Raw genomic sequence first — 18,457 nt, forward strand, 5'->3', positions numbered from 1 at the left:
ATTGATTTTTATGTGCCTACAGGAAACAGAAGAATTTTACTCATCTGCAAAATTAACTCAAAAAGTAGGGGAACAGTATAAAAAAATGTCTGGTAAGACAGAGCATTAACTATTAGGGTTTAAAGTAGTAAGTATTCTGTTGTCTGTCCTACAACCTGGCCAAAAGAAGTCCAGCTTACACAAGACAGCAGGACAGCATCCTGCATTAGCCCTCAAAGGCAGAGAGACTGAATCTGCTAATGGGGCCGTGTGAACGCGTACGCACAAGAGAGAAAATTACTAGCTTTGGGTAAATTCACATTATCAAAGATACGTATACCTGCGTACATATACTTGTACACGCACGTGGGGGGAAAATGTTATGGCAGTAATCTGGAATTTACAATACTGAAAGTTACAACTCACAGCAAAATGAATCCTTTGATATCAACTGGCTCATTTGCATATTTTGCATTATTGTAAATATTTCATTTAATGTATACGCATAGGTTGCATGAATTTATATTCATGGAAACCATTCTTTATTTCAAATGCAAATGCTATGTGCATGTTCCATTTATCGTATCTAAGTTCTTTTCAAATAAATATCTTGGTATCCAAAAGCAGTGGAGAAATGAGGAGTGCTCCTTAGGAAGGTATGAAATGCTTGCAGTATGACATGGCAGGTATGATTTTAAAAGGCAAGATTAGGTCTCATTAATGTTGCCATTTAAACGTGCCAAGCTCCTGTTCAACAGGCAAAGGTTAGTTTTCAACAAATTATGCTGTAACGTCCTTTTTTTTTTTAAAACTATAAAGGACTGTTCCTTTCCTGATTGAGCATGCCAGCTATTTCCATCACCAAACAGCCAGCTATGAAGACTTCCCATGATCTACATAGAGGAGAAAGTGCACAATAAGTACTTGTGTTAGTGCCTCCCTGTGTATGTACCCGATGCTGTAAGATAAGGACATTTGTGCTTAGCTTAAAAGACAAAGAGCAGTTTCTTTGACATCAATGAGACTACCTCCACGCTAATGATACAAACCCACTTTAGCGATCTCCTACAGTCCTAATATCTCAGTCCATTTGAGAAGTGGGAGAAAACATGATCCTCACTGAGGGAAGAAGAGAATATGAATCAGGGCTGGCTCAGTGGCAGAGACGAACAGAGAGAAACTGTTCAGTCTCCATGTTCAGTCTATAGTTTATCCACTGGGAATGCGGCAGGTGTGCATACTACTTGCATCAATGCTTTTGTAATTTGGAGATCTTCCCAAGAGGAACTTCACAGATCATCAATTCTTTCAAAATTTTGCTCTACGTTTACTGGAAAAATACATGTACTTGCAAAGGCAGATCACAGCTTCCCACTAAATAAATTCTTTGGTTAGTCCAGATGAGAAACAGCCTGCTCTCTATGCTGGTCATCTTCAGTGGAAAAACATAGTCTGTCTACTTTCTCCCTCTTCACGTGAAACTCCCAGAAGCAGATCACTCAAAATTATCTGATGCACAAACTGAAACACATGTATCAAAAAGACTTGATCAAATCCTACATTGAATTATATGTCCACCCCATTGACTTCAGTTGAGTTATGCATGGATGTAAACTAGCACAGAAGGCAGGCAACACGATCCATATGCAGAGAACATTTTTCTCCTAAAATACTCTTGCTGTAATTAACACACTTAACGAATTTACCTGCAAGAAGTCCCCTCCAAGAGGAAGGCTCACTGAGGCAGGCCAACCACACCAGAAAGAGGATACCACTCCTTAAGCTCAACCACCTTACAGTTTTTCAAACAGAAATTGGCACACTGAAAAAAGTATTTTGCAAGAAGAGACCATTGCCATCGCAGTACAAGCACTTGGACTGAGATACAACAATGCAATATTCTTCTGAGTTCATTAGTGCAAGTTTCCACATGTGAACCCCACACGGAATGCTGCACATGAAAAAATGTAAACAACAGAGAAGTTTCTAATTCTCATCGGCGTGCCAGCCTCAACACCCACCGCCCCGACACACCTGCCCTCCCCCCCTTCATATAAATGGTTTTGAGTTCCCTTATAGTTCACAATACCCTCTCCTCAACATCCATCCCGCTGGAGAACACAAACAAACTTCTTCACCAGCAAGGAAGAGCCAGAAGAACAGCTACCACGATTCCTAGATACCTAGAATGAAGCTGGGCAAAAAACCTTAGTATGCCAGATCCAGAGATCAACTGCAATAGCCTGGAGACCACCAAGGCTTTTTAAAGTTTCCTCAGGTATCTTGGACTCCTAGAAAGACCCTTTATTACAGCTGGAATCCCAATGCCATGGTTTTCCTTGGAGCCAAAACCAAGTGAGACTCCAGTACTCCAGATGAGCGGCAGCACTAGTAAGAATTACTTGTCGCTAATTCTGTCAACAGCATGAATTAAAGCCCATGCCACATTTTCAGATCATTTCTCTTTTAGTTGAAACTGGCTGCGAAACAAGCAACAGAGAACAATAAAACCCAAATAGCACCTCTGAAGAGTTGCTACACCCATACTATGCCCAAAGGCTAGGAGGCAGAAGCTCCTCAGTACCTTTGTTTTTAGAAAGAAGACTCAGAGGGCCAGCCTTTGAAGGCATCGAGCACCTTCAACAGATTTGATGTCAACAGAAGGTGCAAATGCATAATGCTATCTAAGATCAGGTATACTGCGAGCTCCACTACAGTCAAAGCAAATTCAAAACACTGCACTGGAGTCGAAGAGGTGTTAATAATATCCTAGGTTGCCCCTCAACCTACACAAATAATGTTTTCACTTGATTATATACTCTCCTGTCAAAATCACCACAGTGAGGCCGACAGGAGAAGGGGCTAAATATGATAATATACAAAAATAGAGATGCGAATATAAAATGGTTTGGTTAAGAATATCTTAAAATTTGACATTCACAGCGGTTAATACTAAAGTATTAAACTCACACCACGCAAAAGAGGAGGTATGTCAAAAATCATACTGAGAAAAACTGGCTTTACCTAACACAAGAAATCATGAGCAGTTAATACAGCACGGGAACCCCTTCCAATGATCAAAACATCTATTTTTTTTATGGACAGTTGCTCCACTGAAAGTTAAATGCTTCCTTACTAGGAAAAAATAATATATATATATTTATATATATGATTTGTATACTGTGATATTAATATACACTGAAAGTACTGCAAGGATATATTATTCATTTACAGTAAAACTAACAATCCATGGTTAAATTTATAAATATGCTGTCTATATTATATGCGGTATAAAAATATCTGACGTTTTGTGGGCACTAGGTCAAAATAAGTTTTTCTTTTTTAAGGGACTAAAAATCATTCAGGTATATGCATATTACCCTTGTCAATTACGTGAAAATCGTACTGACCTGGTACAAAACAGAATCCTACCGTGTTGGCAAAATGAAGAAGGTAACGTATAGCATGGTACTCACTGCATGACAAGGCTAATTAGGAGAAAAAAAAGAATTTACAGCAGCCAAGTTCTAGCAGTACTTTAAATAAGGATATGACTTAAAGTGACACGGGCAGGAAGAAAGGATGCAGAAGAGATGGGAAAAGCTAAACAGGAGAAAAAAGCAAACTTCAAAATATACCCAGAAATCATTGAAATTCCAGAAGCAAGGAGAGAACTCTAAACGCTCTAGTTTGGTAAATGCATTAAGATAAACCAGAGGTGTATTCATTTAAAAAAGTGTGTGATTATTTTTCTGGATTCACTGCTACGATTGCTGTATTCCTGTAGAAAACAAAGCCCTTTGTGTAAGGTTAATATCTGTCCTGACTGCGTTTTCAAGTTTAACTTTAGTTGCTGGCCCTCCGTAGTTAACATAGAGGTTATTTGGCTACTTCCAAGTATCTATGGTATGCTGCTCTGAGACGGACTTCTTTATTATTAGTTACTTTTAAACATTTTTGGTATTGACAAACCCCACATCTCGCCTCACTGGACAAGTAACACATCCCGGTCCTTCCATTTCCTTATGTGCTCAGTCACTTCACTGGATTAAGGCATGTTTTTGTGTTCCATTTGCAAAAATAAAAACTTTTTGTACAAATGTCTGGGTTCTTTTATACAAAAATTTTTCTTCTTATGGCACAAGCAGCAGTTGCTGTTTAAGAAAATATATAAATATCCTTTTTTTTTTTCTTCTGTACAAATATCTTCAGTATTCCTCCACCCCATTTAATAACATTTAACTGTACACTGTCCTACCTCATCCTTCGCCGAGAGCTCCCTCCCCCCTCCCCAGTAGAACATTTTGTATTTACACTTTCACGGCAGAGGCAGATAACGGGGTGGGGGGGCTACCCCTCATGAGGAGTCCGTGCAGGGGGACGGCGGTGGCGGGTAGAGATGGTGAGAGTAGCTCCGCTCTGTGTACGGGGAAGGCGGGCAGCTTTCGTAGTTCTCCTCCGCCGACAGGTACTGGCTGCGTGGAGTGGGCGGCGGGGGGACGGGCTCTGAATCATAGTTCAAGTCACTGGTATAGCCCTTGGCCGTCGCTGCCGTGACCCTTCGGCTGGGGGCATAGTCACTGTCACAGACATCCGTGCTGCAGGGCGTCGTGGGAGGTGCAAAATGCCGGTAGCTGTAAGGCCTGTAGCTGCAGCAGGGAGATATATGGGAAAAGCATCAGCATATAGAAAGACGGTGCATTTCAGGTGACGCATCCACGAACAAGCGAGCAGCAGGTAAGTCAAGGTGGAAATGGAGAGCGGGTCGACCTCTCTGCAGTAGACACACAGCATCACGCTCTTCTTTCTCTTACACCACAAACTCGCTAACTCCCCTGCAGAAGGCCCGCCTTTGCACTACAGCGTCAGGCAAATTATAGCAACTAGTGAAAGGGATGCTGATTATTAATTACCTACAGACAACAGGCTCCCTAAGGACTTACTTGAGGTAGAAAAGGTTGCTCCGAAGGCAGTGGGGCAGGAAGAGCACGGTGGGGGGCGCATGGAATTAGCTGTGTGGCAATTATATGGAGAAGATATTCTGTTCCCATTATGCAATCTATGGGTACAAACTTCCAAGCCCAGTCAGGGAGACTGAAAATTGCCTGGCACATTCATAGCAGTCAGGAGAATTGCTTGCCAGAGCAGTAACTGGGATGGAATTCCCAAAGGCTGCTACCACAAAACATCTTTTAAAACGAGCCCAAGACAGTTTAAAGAAAACAAATGAAAGGGAGGTGCTTGGTAGCTACAATTACCAGCACCGCAGTCAGTTGTTCGGGGCAGCTGGGGAGGCAGCTCCTCTATATTCAAGTCACAACGTTAGGAAAGACGGGAAGATCAGAAGCAGCAAGGCCAGCGTTTATTTTTGGGTGGGGGAGCATTCAGAAAGCATTCAACCCTATGCTATATCCCTAATACCATTTATAATACTAAAAGTCACATCAGCTAACGAACGATCAGCATGATTCATGCTGGTGCCAAAATTTGGGTTTCTTTCATTAGAAGATTACTCATCATTTTAAAAGATTTTTCATATGGCTGCAAGGGATCATTATAAACATCTGGTCTGACCTTCTGCACAACAGAGGCCATATTTTCTGCTAATGGAGAAGAGATGTCTTTTCAGCCCCAGAGACCTCATTATCCAAAAGCCCCCAAAGGCTCTGTGTTAGGGAGGCATTTCTTTCAAATAGACAAATACAGTGCTCTCTTCTCATTGACCAGATCTACTAGTGATTTGGGAGGGGAACCTTTACACCCTTGGGTAGTAGGTGTCTCTTTATTTTTGGTAACTATTTAAAAAATGGTAATGTACTCTAGCATCTTACAGGGAAGGTAAGAAAGATACATTCAAGGAAACAGAGATAAAGCTTGTGTGCCCATAAATATTAGTCAGAGAAAATAAGCAAAAGGTTAGCAACTTTTTTCAGATATTAACCCTTAATATGGCAAACTAGAATTTATGTGTTTTACCTCGGCCATAATATTAATGTTACTTCTGACTTACTAGCCTCTATATTGCCAATCTTCCTCCACGTGGTGTTTGCCTATCGTTTCTGATGATTACATGGCAAATTATTTATGACAGAAGCCTAAAAAAAGGCAGGGTTCACTCCAGGGTAAGTATTTTTGGCTCAGTTATCATGGTACCAGGATCCTTTTGGCATTTAGCTAATTTTGTGATGAGTGTTGTCACTCCCCCTAAAGCAATATACCCGAGAGGTGTACCACCAACCCACTTACTGTACAGTTTACCTCAAACAGTGCTGCACTTACACACACGCTTCAGTGACATGATACACGTGAACCCATTTAAGCACCTGTTTTAGTGCTTGCAAAATTAGGGCCTTTGATTGCAATTCTTATGGAGCAGAGGCTGTCTTTATTCTGCATTTTTTCCACTAACTGCTTTGATCCTGACAGAAGCTATTGTAATAGTAATTACCTGTAGGATCTATGAGTGGACGGGCTGTTTGAAGAATAACCGAATTCCATGGTATAATGTGAACGTTCAGTAGCTGGTGATGGTGGTGGGTTCAAAATCTAAGGGGGGGGAAAAAAAAAAAAAAAAAAAGAAAAAAGCCACAGTTAAAAAAAAAAAGATATGAAGGAGACTTAAGAAAACATCAGTTTATAGATTTTCTTTTTAGTACTGTTTAATACAAACCTTAAGTTAAGAACTGCATGTGTACCCCCCCCAACAAAAAGGATTTTTCTACTGTTTATTCCCCAGTTCTTTAACAGACATTGGAAATGCTGCTTGTTACCATTTCCACAGAAGCTATTACTAAGCTCTTCTCAAAAAACGCTGACTGATGTTGCTATTTTGACATACCCAGTGCTGAAAAGTAAAGTTGAAGCTAGCTGTTCAATACTAGATTGTCACTAGGGATAGCACTGCCCTAGGCAAACTGGCAGATGGCTGCTCCTGCTAGCTGTAGTCCCCAAGTATTATGCTGTTTATAATATTTGCAGCATGCTGTCCGAGGCAAGCATTTCTTCCCTATATAGGCATGCCCTTACTGCATAAACAGTATTTTGATTAATTTAAAGATATAACATGATGGGCTGATTCTCAGAACTGAAAACAGACAGTTGAAGATTTCAGCCTGCACTGACCAAGTACATAACTCTTTAACACCCGACAGTGGCTTGGTGGACTTCATACAAAAGTATCTAAAACAACCACCACTGATGCTAGCAGTAAAGAGACAGGGAGCCCTCTAGGGCTGGTACCAACTTTTATATAGCATCTAGTGCAGCACACTACCCACTTGTGACTAGAGGAATGCTATGGAGTTGCAAGCCGTTTATTTATCTGTCACTTGCAAGACACATGACACAAAACTTCATTTTAATTCCTCGACAGGTCTATACAGAATCAACCATAGTTTTACCTCCAGAGGCACATGGTAGAGTGTAATGAAAGGAGATTGCCCTGCCAGAGCTGCTCAACATTTATATGGATTTTTTCATCTCCCCTGATGTTCAATCTAACATCTTTTACTGGCACTGGGCACTCTCACAACTTTTTAAAGTTAACAGAAAATTCCTATACTGTTTTGGAAAAAGACAACCTCCTCTCCCTTCCCTTTCAAAATCACTTACTCCATATTCAAACAAGTTTATTGGGCTAGAAATTTAAAACAAAACATTCATCTGTCAATTAATTATCCTCAGAAAGACACTGGCACTTCCCTGAAAGTTATTAAAGGTCTATGAATAATAGAATGACTTACTGGAGGAAAGTAAGTGCCTTTGGTACTTGAAGAACTACTGGAAGAGGCTCCAGTGACATGGGCCCTGTCATAGGGTGGCCCGCTGCTCCCTCCCATAATACTGAGGGAGCTGATCACAGATTTACCTCGAGACATCCCTGAAGAACAAAGATGTATATCAGTATTCAATTCTTTGAGGCAAACAGAGAAAAGAAAGCTTAAAAAAACAAAACAAAACTATAAGCGCAACTCCTAAAACCAAAATTAATCTTCTTGGTATTAAGAGCAAATTCAGTGCTCCTTGATGGACAACTGGAATAAAGAATGTCAGGGAATAAACATGTTGGTTTTGTGTATCAGCTACTCAACTGCAGGGCTTGGCACTGGGCTATACTAGAGCTGTGTGAAGAGAAACAGATTTCTTTCACTTGAACGGCTGGAAAAGACTTGAGGGAACAGGCATTCAGGCACTATTTCTATGCCTCAGAATAAAACATGAAACCGACTCTGACCACCTCAACTGAGCAACTGAAATTTGTCCGAGAGAATAGAGGGTTTGTGTTCTTTCATTTCCACACCATTAAGAGAGCTTTTGCTACTGGACTGAAGCATGGTGGCAGAGAGTCCAAGCGGGAAACGGAGAGGTATGCCGCTGTGCTCGAAATAATGGTGAAAATTTTGCTCAAAGACTCTCTTTATGAAAGCAGGTTATTACAGAAGGCAAGGAAATTTGGTGCATTATTTTAACCCTGTAACAGCTTCACAGAACCTCTGTGTTCTGACTGGAACCTGCTGGATCCAAAGCCACAAGTATGTATTTAATCAATATGTACAGAAGCAATGCATATAAATGAAGTGCAACATTGCAGTCAAGTCTTACTTTTTAAACAGCAGCAGCATCATGTGCTTGTATTGCTGTCGAAAACTTCATCGTCAAATGAAATAAGCTGAGACCACAGTTATTGCTGGTCATTACAGACTTTACAAGAAGTTTCATAAGCATACAAACCCATTCTACAAATCTAACAAGAATAATTACATAATGTTGAAAGTCCCATGAATATAACTCTGTGTAACTTCACCCTGTACTGTCATGACACCTTGTTGATGCTGTAACAGTCCAAAAAGAGGATTGGTAGCAAAAGAAGAGAACTCCCACGGTATGTGTATCTATTTGAGCTTATGGTTCTGCTAAGTATCTAAATGCTCGTGAATAGCATCGGTAAAATAGCAGTTCATTGTTATAAAGAAGGATGGCAACAAGCCTTGACAGTCCTGGCTTCCAACAGCTTCGAAGAAGTATGCATCCGGAACAGACATCTCCCATGCATACATGCAGAGTATCCTCAGCTACAACTACGTGGTGCCAAAGAGCAGGACAAGGATCACACCATTTACTCACCGGGAAGAGACCCTGACAAAGAGCTTGGGTGAGGCACATAACCAAGAGGTACAGAGGCTGGTCCGTGCACCACATAATCATTGGTCATTGTTTCCCCATCTCCCTTCATGCGTGGGCACAGCACCCTCTGACAGATGAAGTACATCGCTCCAACAACAAAAACTGTAAGGATCACACCAATGATGGAGCCTATTGTGTTGTTGGGCTGTGGTGCAGGCTCCTCCGTTGTGTCTAAAAGGAAAAAGGAAAATCAGACAGTGTAAGTTAATCCAACAGCTTCATGTACCAACATCAGCTTTCCTGACATCTTTCCACACAGGAAAAATAAAAGCCTCCTCTTCTGTAGGCAGACAACAGATTTCAAATTAATGTACGGGAGGAACAAACAGGCACTGGGACAGGTCTGTTTAAAGACTCGGAGTGTCCATAAGGGCTTCCTGTGCACAAGATGACCTCCACACATGCAGAGAGGTTTTTGAATCACAAGTGACAGGAAACGAACAGTACATGCATGTGCAGGGGGGTTGATGAACAAGGTCCTGATCTTGCTTCATGCTGACAGGCAGGGCTATCCTTTGAAACTGATGAACAAGACCTGCAGCCATGACTTTAGATAGCACTGTGCGGGGGACTCCAGTTATGCTTTTTCTTGTTATTGAAGACAATGACAACTACTTTCCATGTTACCTCATCACATAAGCACCTAGGTTATCACTCAACATAACAGATTGGCACTCCCTTTTCTCAACTGTGAGACATTCACTTACGCTGAACAGTAGAGGTTATGCACCAATGATGAATTTTGGGTTTCCTGCTATTTATTAAACTACCTAACCTACTCCACATCTGACCCACACTGATGGTTAGATATAGCTGAGCACCAGCTTTAGAGGTGCCATCCTTACGAGGAATCTGTATCTGAAATGATTATTCAACTAGTCAAAATGAGTGGCTTTCCCTACAATACCAATTCTAAGCAATGACATTTCTGGGAATAACTGGCAACCCCCTGCCTCTGCTTCATGAATTTGACAAGAAAAGCAGACTTTAAAGTATTTTCCTGTTCTAGTCAGTGTTTTACATCTTATCCATTACTGCAAGTCTTTTCCTCAACACATTTTCTTCTCCCTGAACACCAAACCCACACTTTAACCAGCTTGTCACAGTCTACAGAGATAAGTAAACAGACTTCTGATCATACTGGAAGAGGGACAGTGACAACTGCAATCTTACTCTGGGTGGGCTAATTTTCCATCCTCTGTTACCAAACCAGAAAATATATGAACTATAATGCAGATAACTATACATGTCTGTGATAATGTCACTAATAACTTGGCAGCATGACAGAACATCTCCTATTACTCCTTCTTAAGATCAAGGGTCCAACTTTGGCTTTGCATTTTCAAGTTATGTGTGTGTCAACCGCGATATATGGATCTCTAACAGAAGAAGAGATGTCCCTATTTACTCTTTCTTTTAAAGCACCAACAGTGAAAATGAACTTTCAAGTTGGAATTTTAAAGGCAGTGGTTTTCTTGCCGAGCCCTGGAGATTTCAAGGTAGGGGATATCACATGTTACAAATCATAAATCAAGCTCAGAATTACATCTTTTCAAGATACAAAGGAAATTTTAGAAGGTTTACTCTACAGAGTGCTCCTCTGATTCTAAAAGCACCTGCTATTAATTCTCTGCATGAGAAAACCATGAAGCAGAGCAGTTGTATATAAAAGCCTCATGCTGCTAGGAAGATTAACACTGCACCAACTCAGCATACTAACAGATTATAGTAAAACAACCCTTTTATTTCTTTTAAAAGTTTAAAAAGGTAAGTGGAAAAATTACTAGCCTGCTCTGCCTCAGAGACTACTCGTTCAGAATACTAGTTATTTTTGTTATTTGTATTCTACCACATTGTGCATTAATTGCATGACAGCAGTTATCAACAGGAGCATTCATTTGGGTAACAATTAATTCAGTCTGGTTGGCAGAATAAAATCTAACTCAGAGAAGGTAAGAAACAAATTTTGGATGCTGCAATCAAATCTCTAGTCTCAGGTTTTACACTTACAGCACCCTTGCTCATCTGAGCTGTCACTGCAGTCCAGGTTGTGATCACATTTCTTGCTTTTCCCGATGCACTGCCCACTGGCACAGCGGAACTGATCGGTTAAACAAAGCACTGGAAAGAGAACCCCCACACACACCAAGAGTCAGTATCAAAGACTTCTACTCTTTAAAATGTTTAAGAACACAAGACACCAAAGCATACATTCAGGAGTATCTTGGGAGAGCTTTGCCTGCTGTTAGCTTCATTTCTTAAAGTAGCCAGTGGCACTCAAAGTCCCTCATGCCAACCATGCAGAAAAAGTGATTCAGTGTTCTGTTGAGGATATTGCACAGTGGGTACCTGGTCCTTACTGCTTATTTACAATAAGGACACTACAAGACAAAAGTACCTTGACTAAAATAACTCAGAAGCAGAAGGCCACTGAGAACACAGGCACTTATCCCAGGACATGGTTATTGCAAAATTACTATAAGAATCTCCAACTCTAAGCATTTACTGTAATATAAGAGAGAAGAGTTAAGTTATTAAAAATAAAACTGCCAAACCATGATGATAAAATTGTTTAAGAAAGATAAATGTGGTTTCTCAATGCCCTTGTGCTCTTCCTGTAAAGCAGAGAACTCCTTGATCATGAGACAATATATTTCACTTGACATTATGTTTTTAAACTGAAATGAAAGACAGAAAATAAAACTGGAGCTTTGCCAGTACACTGAAAAAATAAACTACCACTTTGGGAAAAAAGGTGCTGCAGGCAAGGTGCTGGCTGCTGTTGTTTACACATATTTTTGCCTCCTGTTTCTCGTAAATCAAGAAATTCCTTCTGACTTCAGTTGAATTAAGAAGTTAAGCTAAAGGCTTTTCCGATCTTTAATCAACTTGAATACTCTGAATAACAGGGCCACTTTGAAGGTGATAAACAGCCCCTTGTCTGATATCTCCAGTTGCTGGATGGCAACTGGGAAACTAACTTGCACAACTTATTTTCAGATGTCAGCATCTCATCTGGCTAACAATCACCTTTCATCACACAGGAATTTCTGCATCGGTCTGTAGGTTTTTGTTGGAGCTGGAGCACATTGTTTGGAAAGAAATTCAGCCTTGATTCAAAGACCCTTAGACAGTCTCTTCAAAGAAGGAAAATGTACTGAGAGGATAGAGAGGAGAGGCATCCTTTCAAGCTTACAAGTTGTCCCTACAACTCTTCACTACTTGCACAGCGGGGAAAGCAAGTTTGCTCATGTTTCACGTTGTGTAGTGGTGGGGTAGTTCAGATTCCACCAGCAAAACCTATCCTTCCCAAAATTAAAAGAACCTAATTCTCATTGTGTTGGCAATAGCACTTAAATACTCTCTCTTGCTGTGCTCTATAGGAAGAAGAGGTCTCCAGAAATCTTGTCTGTCTCTCACTCCCACTTACTCACAAATGCTTAACTTTATTTTATAATACCTGAACAAAATGAACAATCGCAAGACCTTTACTTGGTACAAGGTACACAAAAAACCATGACAAGGATTTGTTCTACTTTGTAATTCACTCCCAGTTACCAGGTTTTTAGAGCTCAAAAACATATTACCTTTTTAATAGTACTTTTCACAAACAGAGCTTAAATCACTGTGCAGGAGATCAGTTATTTCTATCTCATAGATGGAGAAACAAAAGTACGGAGTTGTGAAATAATTTCCCATTCAATAGATCAGTTTAAAAACTAGCAGAACCTTGGATCCTTCCAAATCCTACTCAGCAGTAACTTTGGAATCTATCATAGTGTCCCCATGACAGCTTTATTTTCATCACACTCCAAAAGACCCTCTGTACCTTCACAGTTCTTCTCATCCGAGTTGTCCTGGCAATTTGCTTCTCCATTGCACCGGAGGGCACTGTCTATGCACTGTCCACTTTCACACTGGAACTGGGTGTCTGAGCACACCGGGCAGTTCTTTTCGTCACTGTGGTCTTCACATTCAGTGAAACCATCACAGCGCCAAGCCACTGGGATGCAGTCAATCTCACCTGTGAAACAGGTGAACTGCTGAGGGGAGCATGTTGGTGGTTCTTTAAAAATCAAGCAAACAAACAAAAATTAAAAATCCAGGTGAACAAACAGTAGATCAGGACAGGTAAGGACAAGATGGTCTCAGCTGCTCTGATTTATCAAGCAGCTGATAAACATGCCACGTCATAAGGTAACTTCCATCCCTGCTGCCTCCACAGTCATTTGTGCAGATCTTGAGCCCCACGTGACTGATGCAGCCTCACATCGATGGAGACTCATTAGATAAAGAACAACAGGAACAGAGAAACATGTACACTCAAACCACAATTATTTTCTTCCCTTCCCACTTCAGCCTCTTACACCCTTCTCTTAGTAGGTCTTCAAAAGTCTTCATTTAAAGTCAACACACTTTTCTACTCTCCCTTTCCTGCAACATGACTGTATACACAACCGATGGCTCACTTTCTTTTTAACATTCAACAGTCATTGTATAGAAAACATTAAAAGGGTGTAATGCGCTGCAGATGGATGCACTGTGACTCAATGTCTAGTTATGTGCCCTCAACAGCTCTGTTCAGTCAAAATTCTTTTAAAATGACAAAAAAACTGCTCAATCTAGTCAAGTCCTGCTATCTCAACACAGCTGTTAGCTGTTATTTAACATTTACTACAGTAACTGTTAATCTCATGCAGTAAGTGAGCATAGATTTTTTTTTTTTTCTCTTTTTTTAATCCCCCTTTTCTCCCCCCGCTTTTGGCCTGGTATTAAACTTGCTCTGAGAAAATATCTGGATTATGTTAGCTCTTGTTCCATTGTGAGACCACACGTCGCCTTGATGGCGAGAAGATTGCATAATAAATCCATTCAGTACGGTGGCACAAAGAGACCCAAGCACCAATGTGCCTTTCCTCTTCCCCATTTCAACCCCACCCTTGGAGACACCAGGGCGTAGGCTACAGTGGCCATATCACCACAGAGGAGGCAACTCGCCCTTCTGGGACTGCAGTTCAGAAAGACACGCACAGGACGAGTTTGAGGAGGACAGCAGAGAAGAATAAAAGGGCACAGACATGGTGCAATATGCCACCAATCTACCACTATTTGAAAAAGAACATACAGAGTGATAGAAAAAAGTAATAAAAATCATACAATAAAAAAAAATCAAGCTGAAATAATTCGGTGGTCTTAACTAAAAAGGGTGAATAGAAATCCTTATTCAACAGTCAACTAGTGAATTTTTCTTCTCTTACACCTCAATACTTGCAGATTTAGCTGGGGGAGCAGGGGGAGGCAAAGAGGTAAGTGTGTAGAAGCGTATAACAGCACCTGGTGCACTGTCACATTCTTTCTGCTCAGAAGCCACCCCTAAAGATGGAGACCACCCCCCCCCCCCAAGCCCAGAAGCTGAGAGCTCAGTGACACAGAACATGGGAAGGACTTACCTCCGCAGGACAGCTCATCCTGCAGCAGAACAAGGTGGACTGGGCAAGAGCAGCGCGTGGTGCCATCGCCCTTCACGATGCAAATGTGCGAGCAGCCACCGTTATCTTGAGAACAAGGATGTTGTCCTGTGATTTCAAAAATAAGACAGACAGGTACTGACAAGAAATCCCCATCTCGTTTTTGACCTTTCAGTGATTCCTTTGGGCACACAGGACTCACTTCATTACTTCCTTCCCTCTGGGGAAGACACTACTAAAAACAACTCTGAAAAAGTTGTATTTTGTTGTATGCATCTTTTCCCTTTACACACATCAATAATTATCACACACATCGATCATTGTCCGTGATCTGAAACATTGCGCGAATCATGCCGTGGAGCCTACTAAAACCGTAAGCAGTACTCAAAGCATTTTGCTGCTTGTGTGAGGCAGAATTAGTTCTACAGCAAAAACAGCAGCATTAGTAATACAAAAAGATGCCCTGGATTCCATACTTCATTTTCTCTATCAAAGACCATTAAAAAAGTAACTTTTCTAATTTATCAATTCTGAAGCTTCCATCCTGTCTCCAAAAGTCAAATTAACATGCTCTAGATAAATATGTCTCTTCATTTTAATGTTTAATAAGGACAACGCACTTCTCTTGGAACTCCTGACAGATTTACCGAGATTAATAGCAAACAAAACTAGTAGTAGTCTGCACTGATGCTTTAATTAAGCATCCCCAGACATTTTTCTACATATTTCTCCAAGGCATGCACCACAGCCTATTAACCAGGCCTATTTGCTCCAGGATGACAGCAGCTCTACTGCTTTAACTATCCAGCTCCCATCATTTCAAACACATGTGTGTGGGGAAAAGCTATATCCTGGTAAACAGAAAACTTTCAAAAGTGCAGCTGCATTCAACACAAATTGTTATTTAATACACACTTCCTTTGTGCAATGCAACGTTGCTCTTCTGTCATTTACTTTCAATATGAATTGCCATCAACAAAAATTGTTCACTTTGCCTTCAAGGCAGGCAGTCCACCGAAACATTTGCTGCTAGTAAAAGGCCCTGAGAGCTGTGCTCGTCTAAATGGAGTAAACACCTAATAGCAACTCACTAGCGTGTCGCAGTTGTAATCATCTACTAGGGATGACAGGACATTTCCACTGTGCCTACAGACACTCACATGCCAGGTGCCTGTATGGGACTACCAATGAAGTTGTCATCAGCAACAAAACATGATGCTGGGTTTGTGATAGATTTCCAGTCCATCGCCAACTGCCTGAAGGAAACAAACTTAATTGCACCCTGGCGATGTACAGACACAAAACGATACCAACTTCTGGGCCCTTCGATCTGCACTGATGTCAATCAGTGACAAGGCAAAACAGGCTCCTCTCTCGGTGGCCACTCCTTGCCTCGAGCCCCACAGGCACTGTTTGCACTTGCAAACAGGGATTGCACTTACTGTATTCCTGAATGTTGAGCTCTTTCACAGCATGGATGTCACTGAGTTGTGCAATACGAGCTTGGACCTTTGTACGTCCTTCTCGACCAGTCATATCAATCTTTTCAATCATCTGCTGTTGCCTGTCAATCCAATACAGCCAGTTTTCAAATACAGTTAGTCCCACAGGCTGCAAGATATTAGAGTCTTCCAAAACAATCCGGTTAGCACCTGCAGAAGGGAAAGAGTGGTTTAGTATTTTAGTTGATTCTAATTGAGCCATCGCAAACATTTTCTACACTACTCACACCACTATTTTCCACCTACTTTTACACTACCAGGTAAAAACACAAGCAATCCTGGGTCCTCTGGTGCAAGACTGATGCATTTTGCAGACAGATGATCAAATCTTTTTTTCTACTTTCATCAAGATGACAGGTTTTGTGCTTCAAATACATTTACTGTATTTAAGAAGCATCTGGAGTTGGGGGCTCAGCTCTCATGAGCCTATCCAGTCTTTTATCGATATGATGGGAATTGGTTAATTCTTTTCATTCTTCTACCCTTTTTTGGAGAGATTAACTGCTTTGTCTTGGCATACAACAGGGAATAAGAAGATGGATTATTAGCTTGAGTTAACTAATACAAGATAAAATCCAAGCGAAGACAAGGTAGTTAGTACTTTTCACATGACTTATGAGATTAAGGTAAACACTTGACTTCTGACTTCCTCCTATTCTTTTGTTTCAACTATATTATCTTCACTAAGGTTTTCATGCTAAATTGGGAACGCTCCTTTCTTCCTAGTGAAGAGTTACTTTGCTCATTTCCTTTTGTAATCATCGGTAGCAGCCAAGAGGCTTTAGCCTTACACCTCTGAAGAGTATTTGTTGACTTTTATGCTAGATTACCTGGCATTATATATAGTCAAGGGCAACTGCCACACTTCATGGTTAACACTCCACATAAACAGAAGACAGTCTGCAGCTGTTTTAAAGGTATCATTAAAGACTGTCCGAAGACAGTGGAGACTTCGCAACTCATGCACAGAAGGAAAATACGTTATTCAAAACCTGAGAGCTCAAAAGTGAGGTTTAATCCATGCTTCGTTTAGTTTACATGACATGGTCATTAACACTCAAATATTCAGTGAGGTTTATCAGATTCTGAGCATAAAATTACTCACAAACGTAAGGAATCTGCTTCAATTTTGAAATTCTGAAACAATATCACAGTCTAAAATTAGGCCACAGCTTGAAAATTTACATATAAATCCTGGTATTTCACATATCTGGGTTCACTGCTATGCTTATTTTTTACTTTTACTACAGCAGACAATAGTTTTACATATGTTCACCCACAAAACAATTTCCAAGAAGTTTTTATATTTTGTCCTGTGAAAACATACAAGTACAACTGAATACTACAGAAAAATTCTACCATGTCTCTCCCATAGTCACACAAGATAATGTCATGGGACAAAAGACACACATTTTATGATTTTATAATTTGAACAAATTCTACCCCTCTGCTTTGATTAGTAGCAAAAACGGTTTTTGGCTTGTGGAGAATTTAATCAACAGTATGTCAGTGATGATGACGACTTACAAACAAATTCAGCTATGAAGATTACATTTATCTCTTTCACTAAATGCATACAGAGCTCAGAAGTTAAGTAACCTTCCAAACATTTAACAAGTGGTAACATATAAAGCCAAACATGGAAATTCAACTATTAATCCTGAGCTAGACCCGGCTCTCGCCCACCACTTTGGAACAACACCAGCAATGATCTGATTAAGAAAAGATGTTGATGGATTCTGAAGGAGGCTATACCCAGACTGATGTAGAAATTAATAGACTGAGTGATGTAAGTCAAACTAAATAACTGCAACCGTCTTTTAACCCCCATGAAAATGACTCATTGTATAGGGAAAAGGTAAGAAACAGCAACCTGCATCTTGAGGAGAAGAAAAGCTAAGCTGGGAATAGGGGAAAATGCAAAGATGACAGGGAGGAATATAGTTAAAACGAAGACCTTGACCTACCCAAATGGAGCCTGTACATGCCCTGCTCTGCCATACTGCCCACGTCAATCAACATGGCATTTTGCAGTATGCTCCTAAAGCTGTGAAGCTTAAAATTTTCACTCCTTTAATGTCTTAATCTTTCTTTTTAATATTTGTGACCAGGTGTAACTGACTATTTCTGACTAAACCAAGACAGCAAAATCCCCCCTTCCATAAACCAACAACAAAATCCGAAGCAGGCTTATCAGGGTGCTAGTCCCCTTTATTGGTAATGTCAGATGAAAGGGAGATGTGATTAAGAGAAGCTTTGTCTCCTGGCATCACCATTCTCTTTCCAGCAATACCTTTTACAAAAAGACTTAAAAGCAAACAAATA

The 18,457-nt window shown here is 40.6% G+C and overlaps 1 protein-coding gene across 2 annotated transcripts in view; it reads right to left on the bottom strand.

Moving 5' to 3' along the window:
• Positions 1 to 4,120: 4,120 nt before the first annotated feature.
• The window catches only part of LRP6 (LDL receptor related protein 6), a 125,260-nt gene continuing 110,923 nt past the window's right edge, over positions 4,121 to 18,457 (bottom strand). The window contains exons 16-23 of one of the 2 annotated variants that reach the window (XM_052789669.1): positions 16,073 to 16,282; positions 14,613 to 14,738; positions 12,992 to 13,186; positions 11,173 to 11,283; positions 9,103 to 9,333; positions 7,722 to 7,858; positions 6,428 to 6,525; positions 4,121 to 4,628 (exon numbers count right to left, since the gene is read on the bottom strand). In XM_052789669.1, coding sequence (XP_052645629.1) covers positions 4,337 to 4,628; positions 6,428 to 6,525; positions 7,722 to 7,858; positions 9,103 to 9,333; positions 11,173 to 11,283; positions 12,992 to 13,186; positions 14,613 to 14,738; positions 16,073 to 16,282 — 1,400 coding nt within the window. In that variant the 3' untranslated portion in view covers positions 4,121 to 4,336. Of the gene's footprint in view, positions 4,629 to 6,427; positions 6,526 to 7,721; positions 7,859 to 9,102; positions 9,334 to 11,172; positions 11,284 to 12,991; positions 13,229 to 14,612; positions 14,739 to 16,072; positions 16,283 to 18,457 lie in introns of both variants that reach the window. The other variant, XM_052789668.1, reaches the window with a different exon arrangement.

Source organism: Harpia harpyja, chromosome 6, assembly GCF_026419915.1.
Source record: "Harpia harpyja isolate bHarHar1 chromosome 6, bHarHar1 primary haplotype, whole genome shotgun sequence".
NCBI lineage: Eukaryota > Metazoa > Chordata > Aves > Accipitriformes > Accipitridae > Harpia > Harpia harpyja.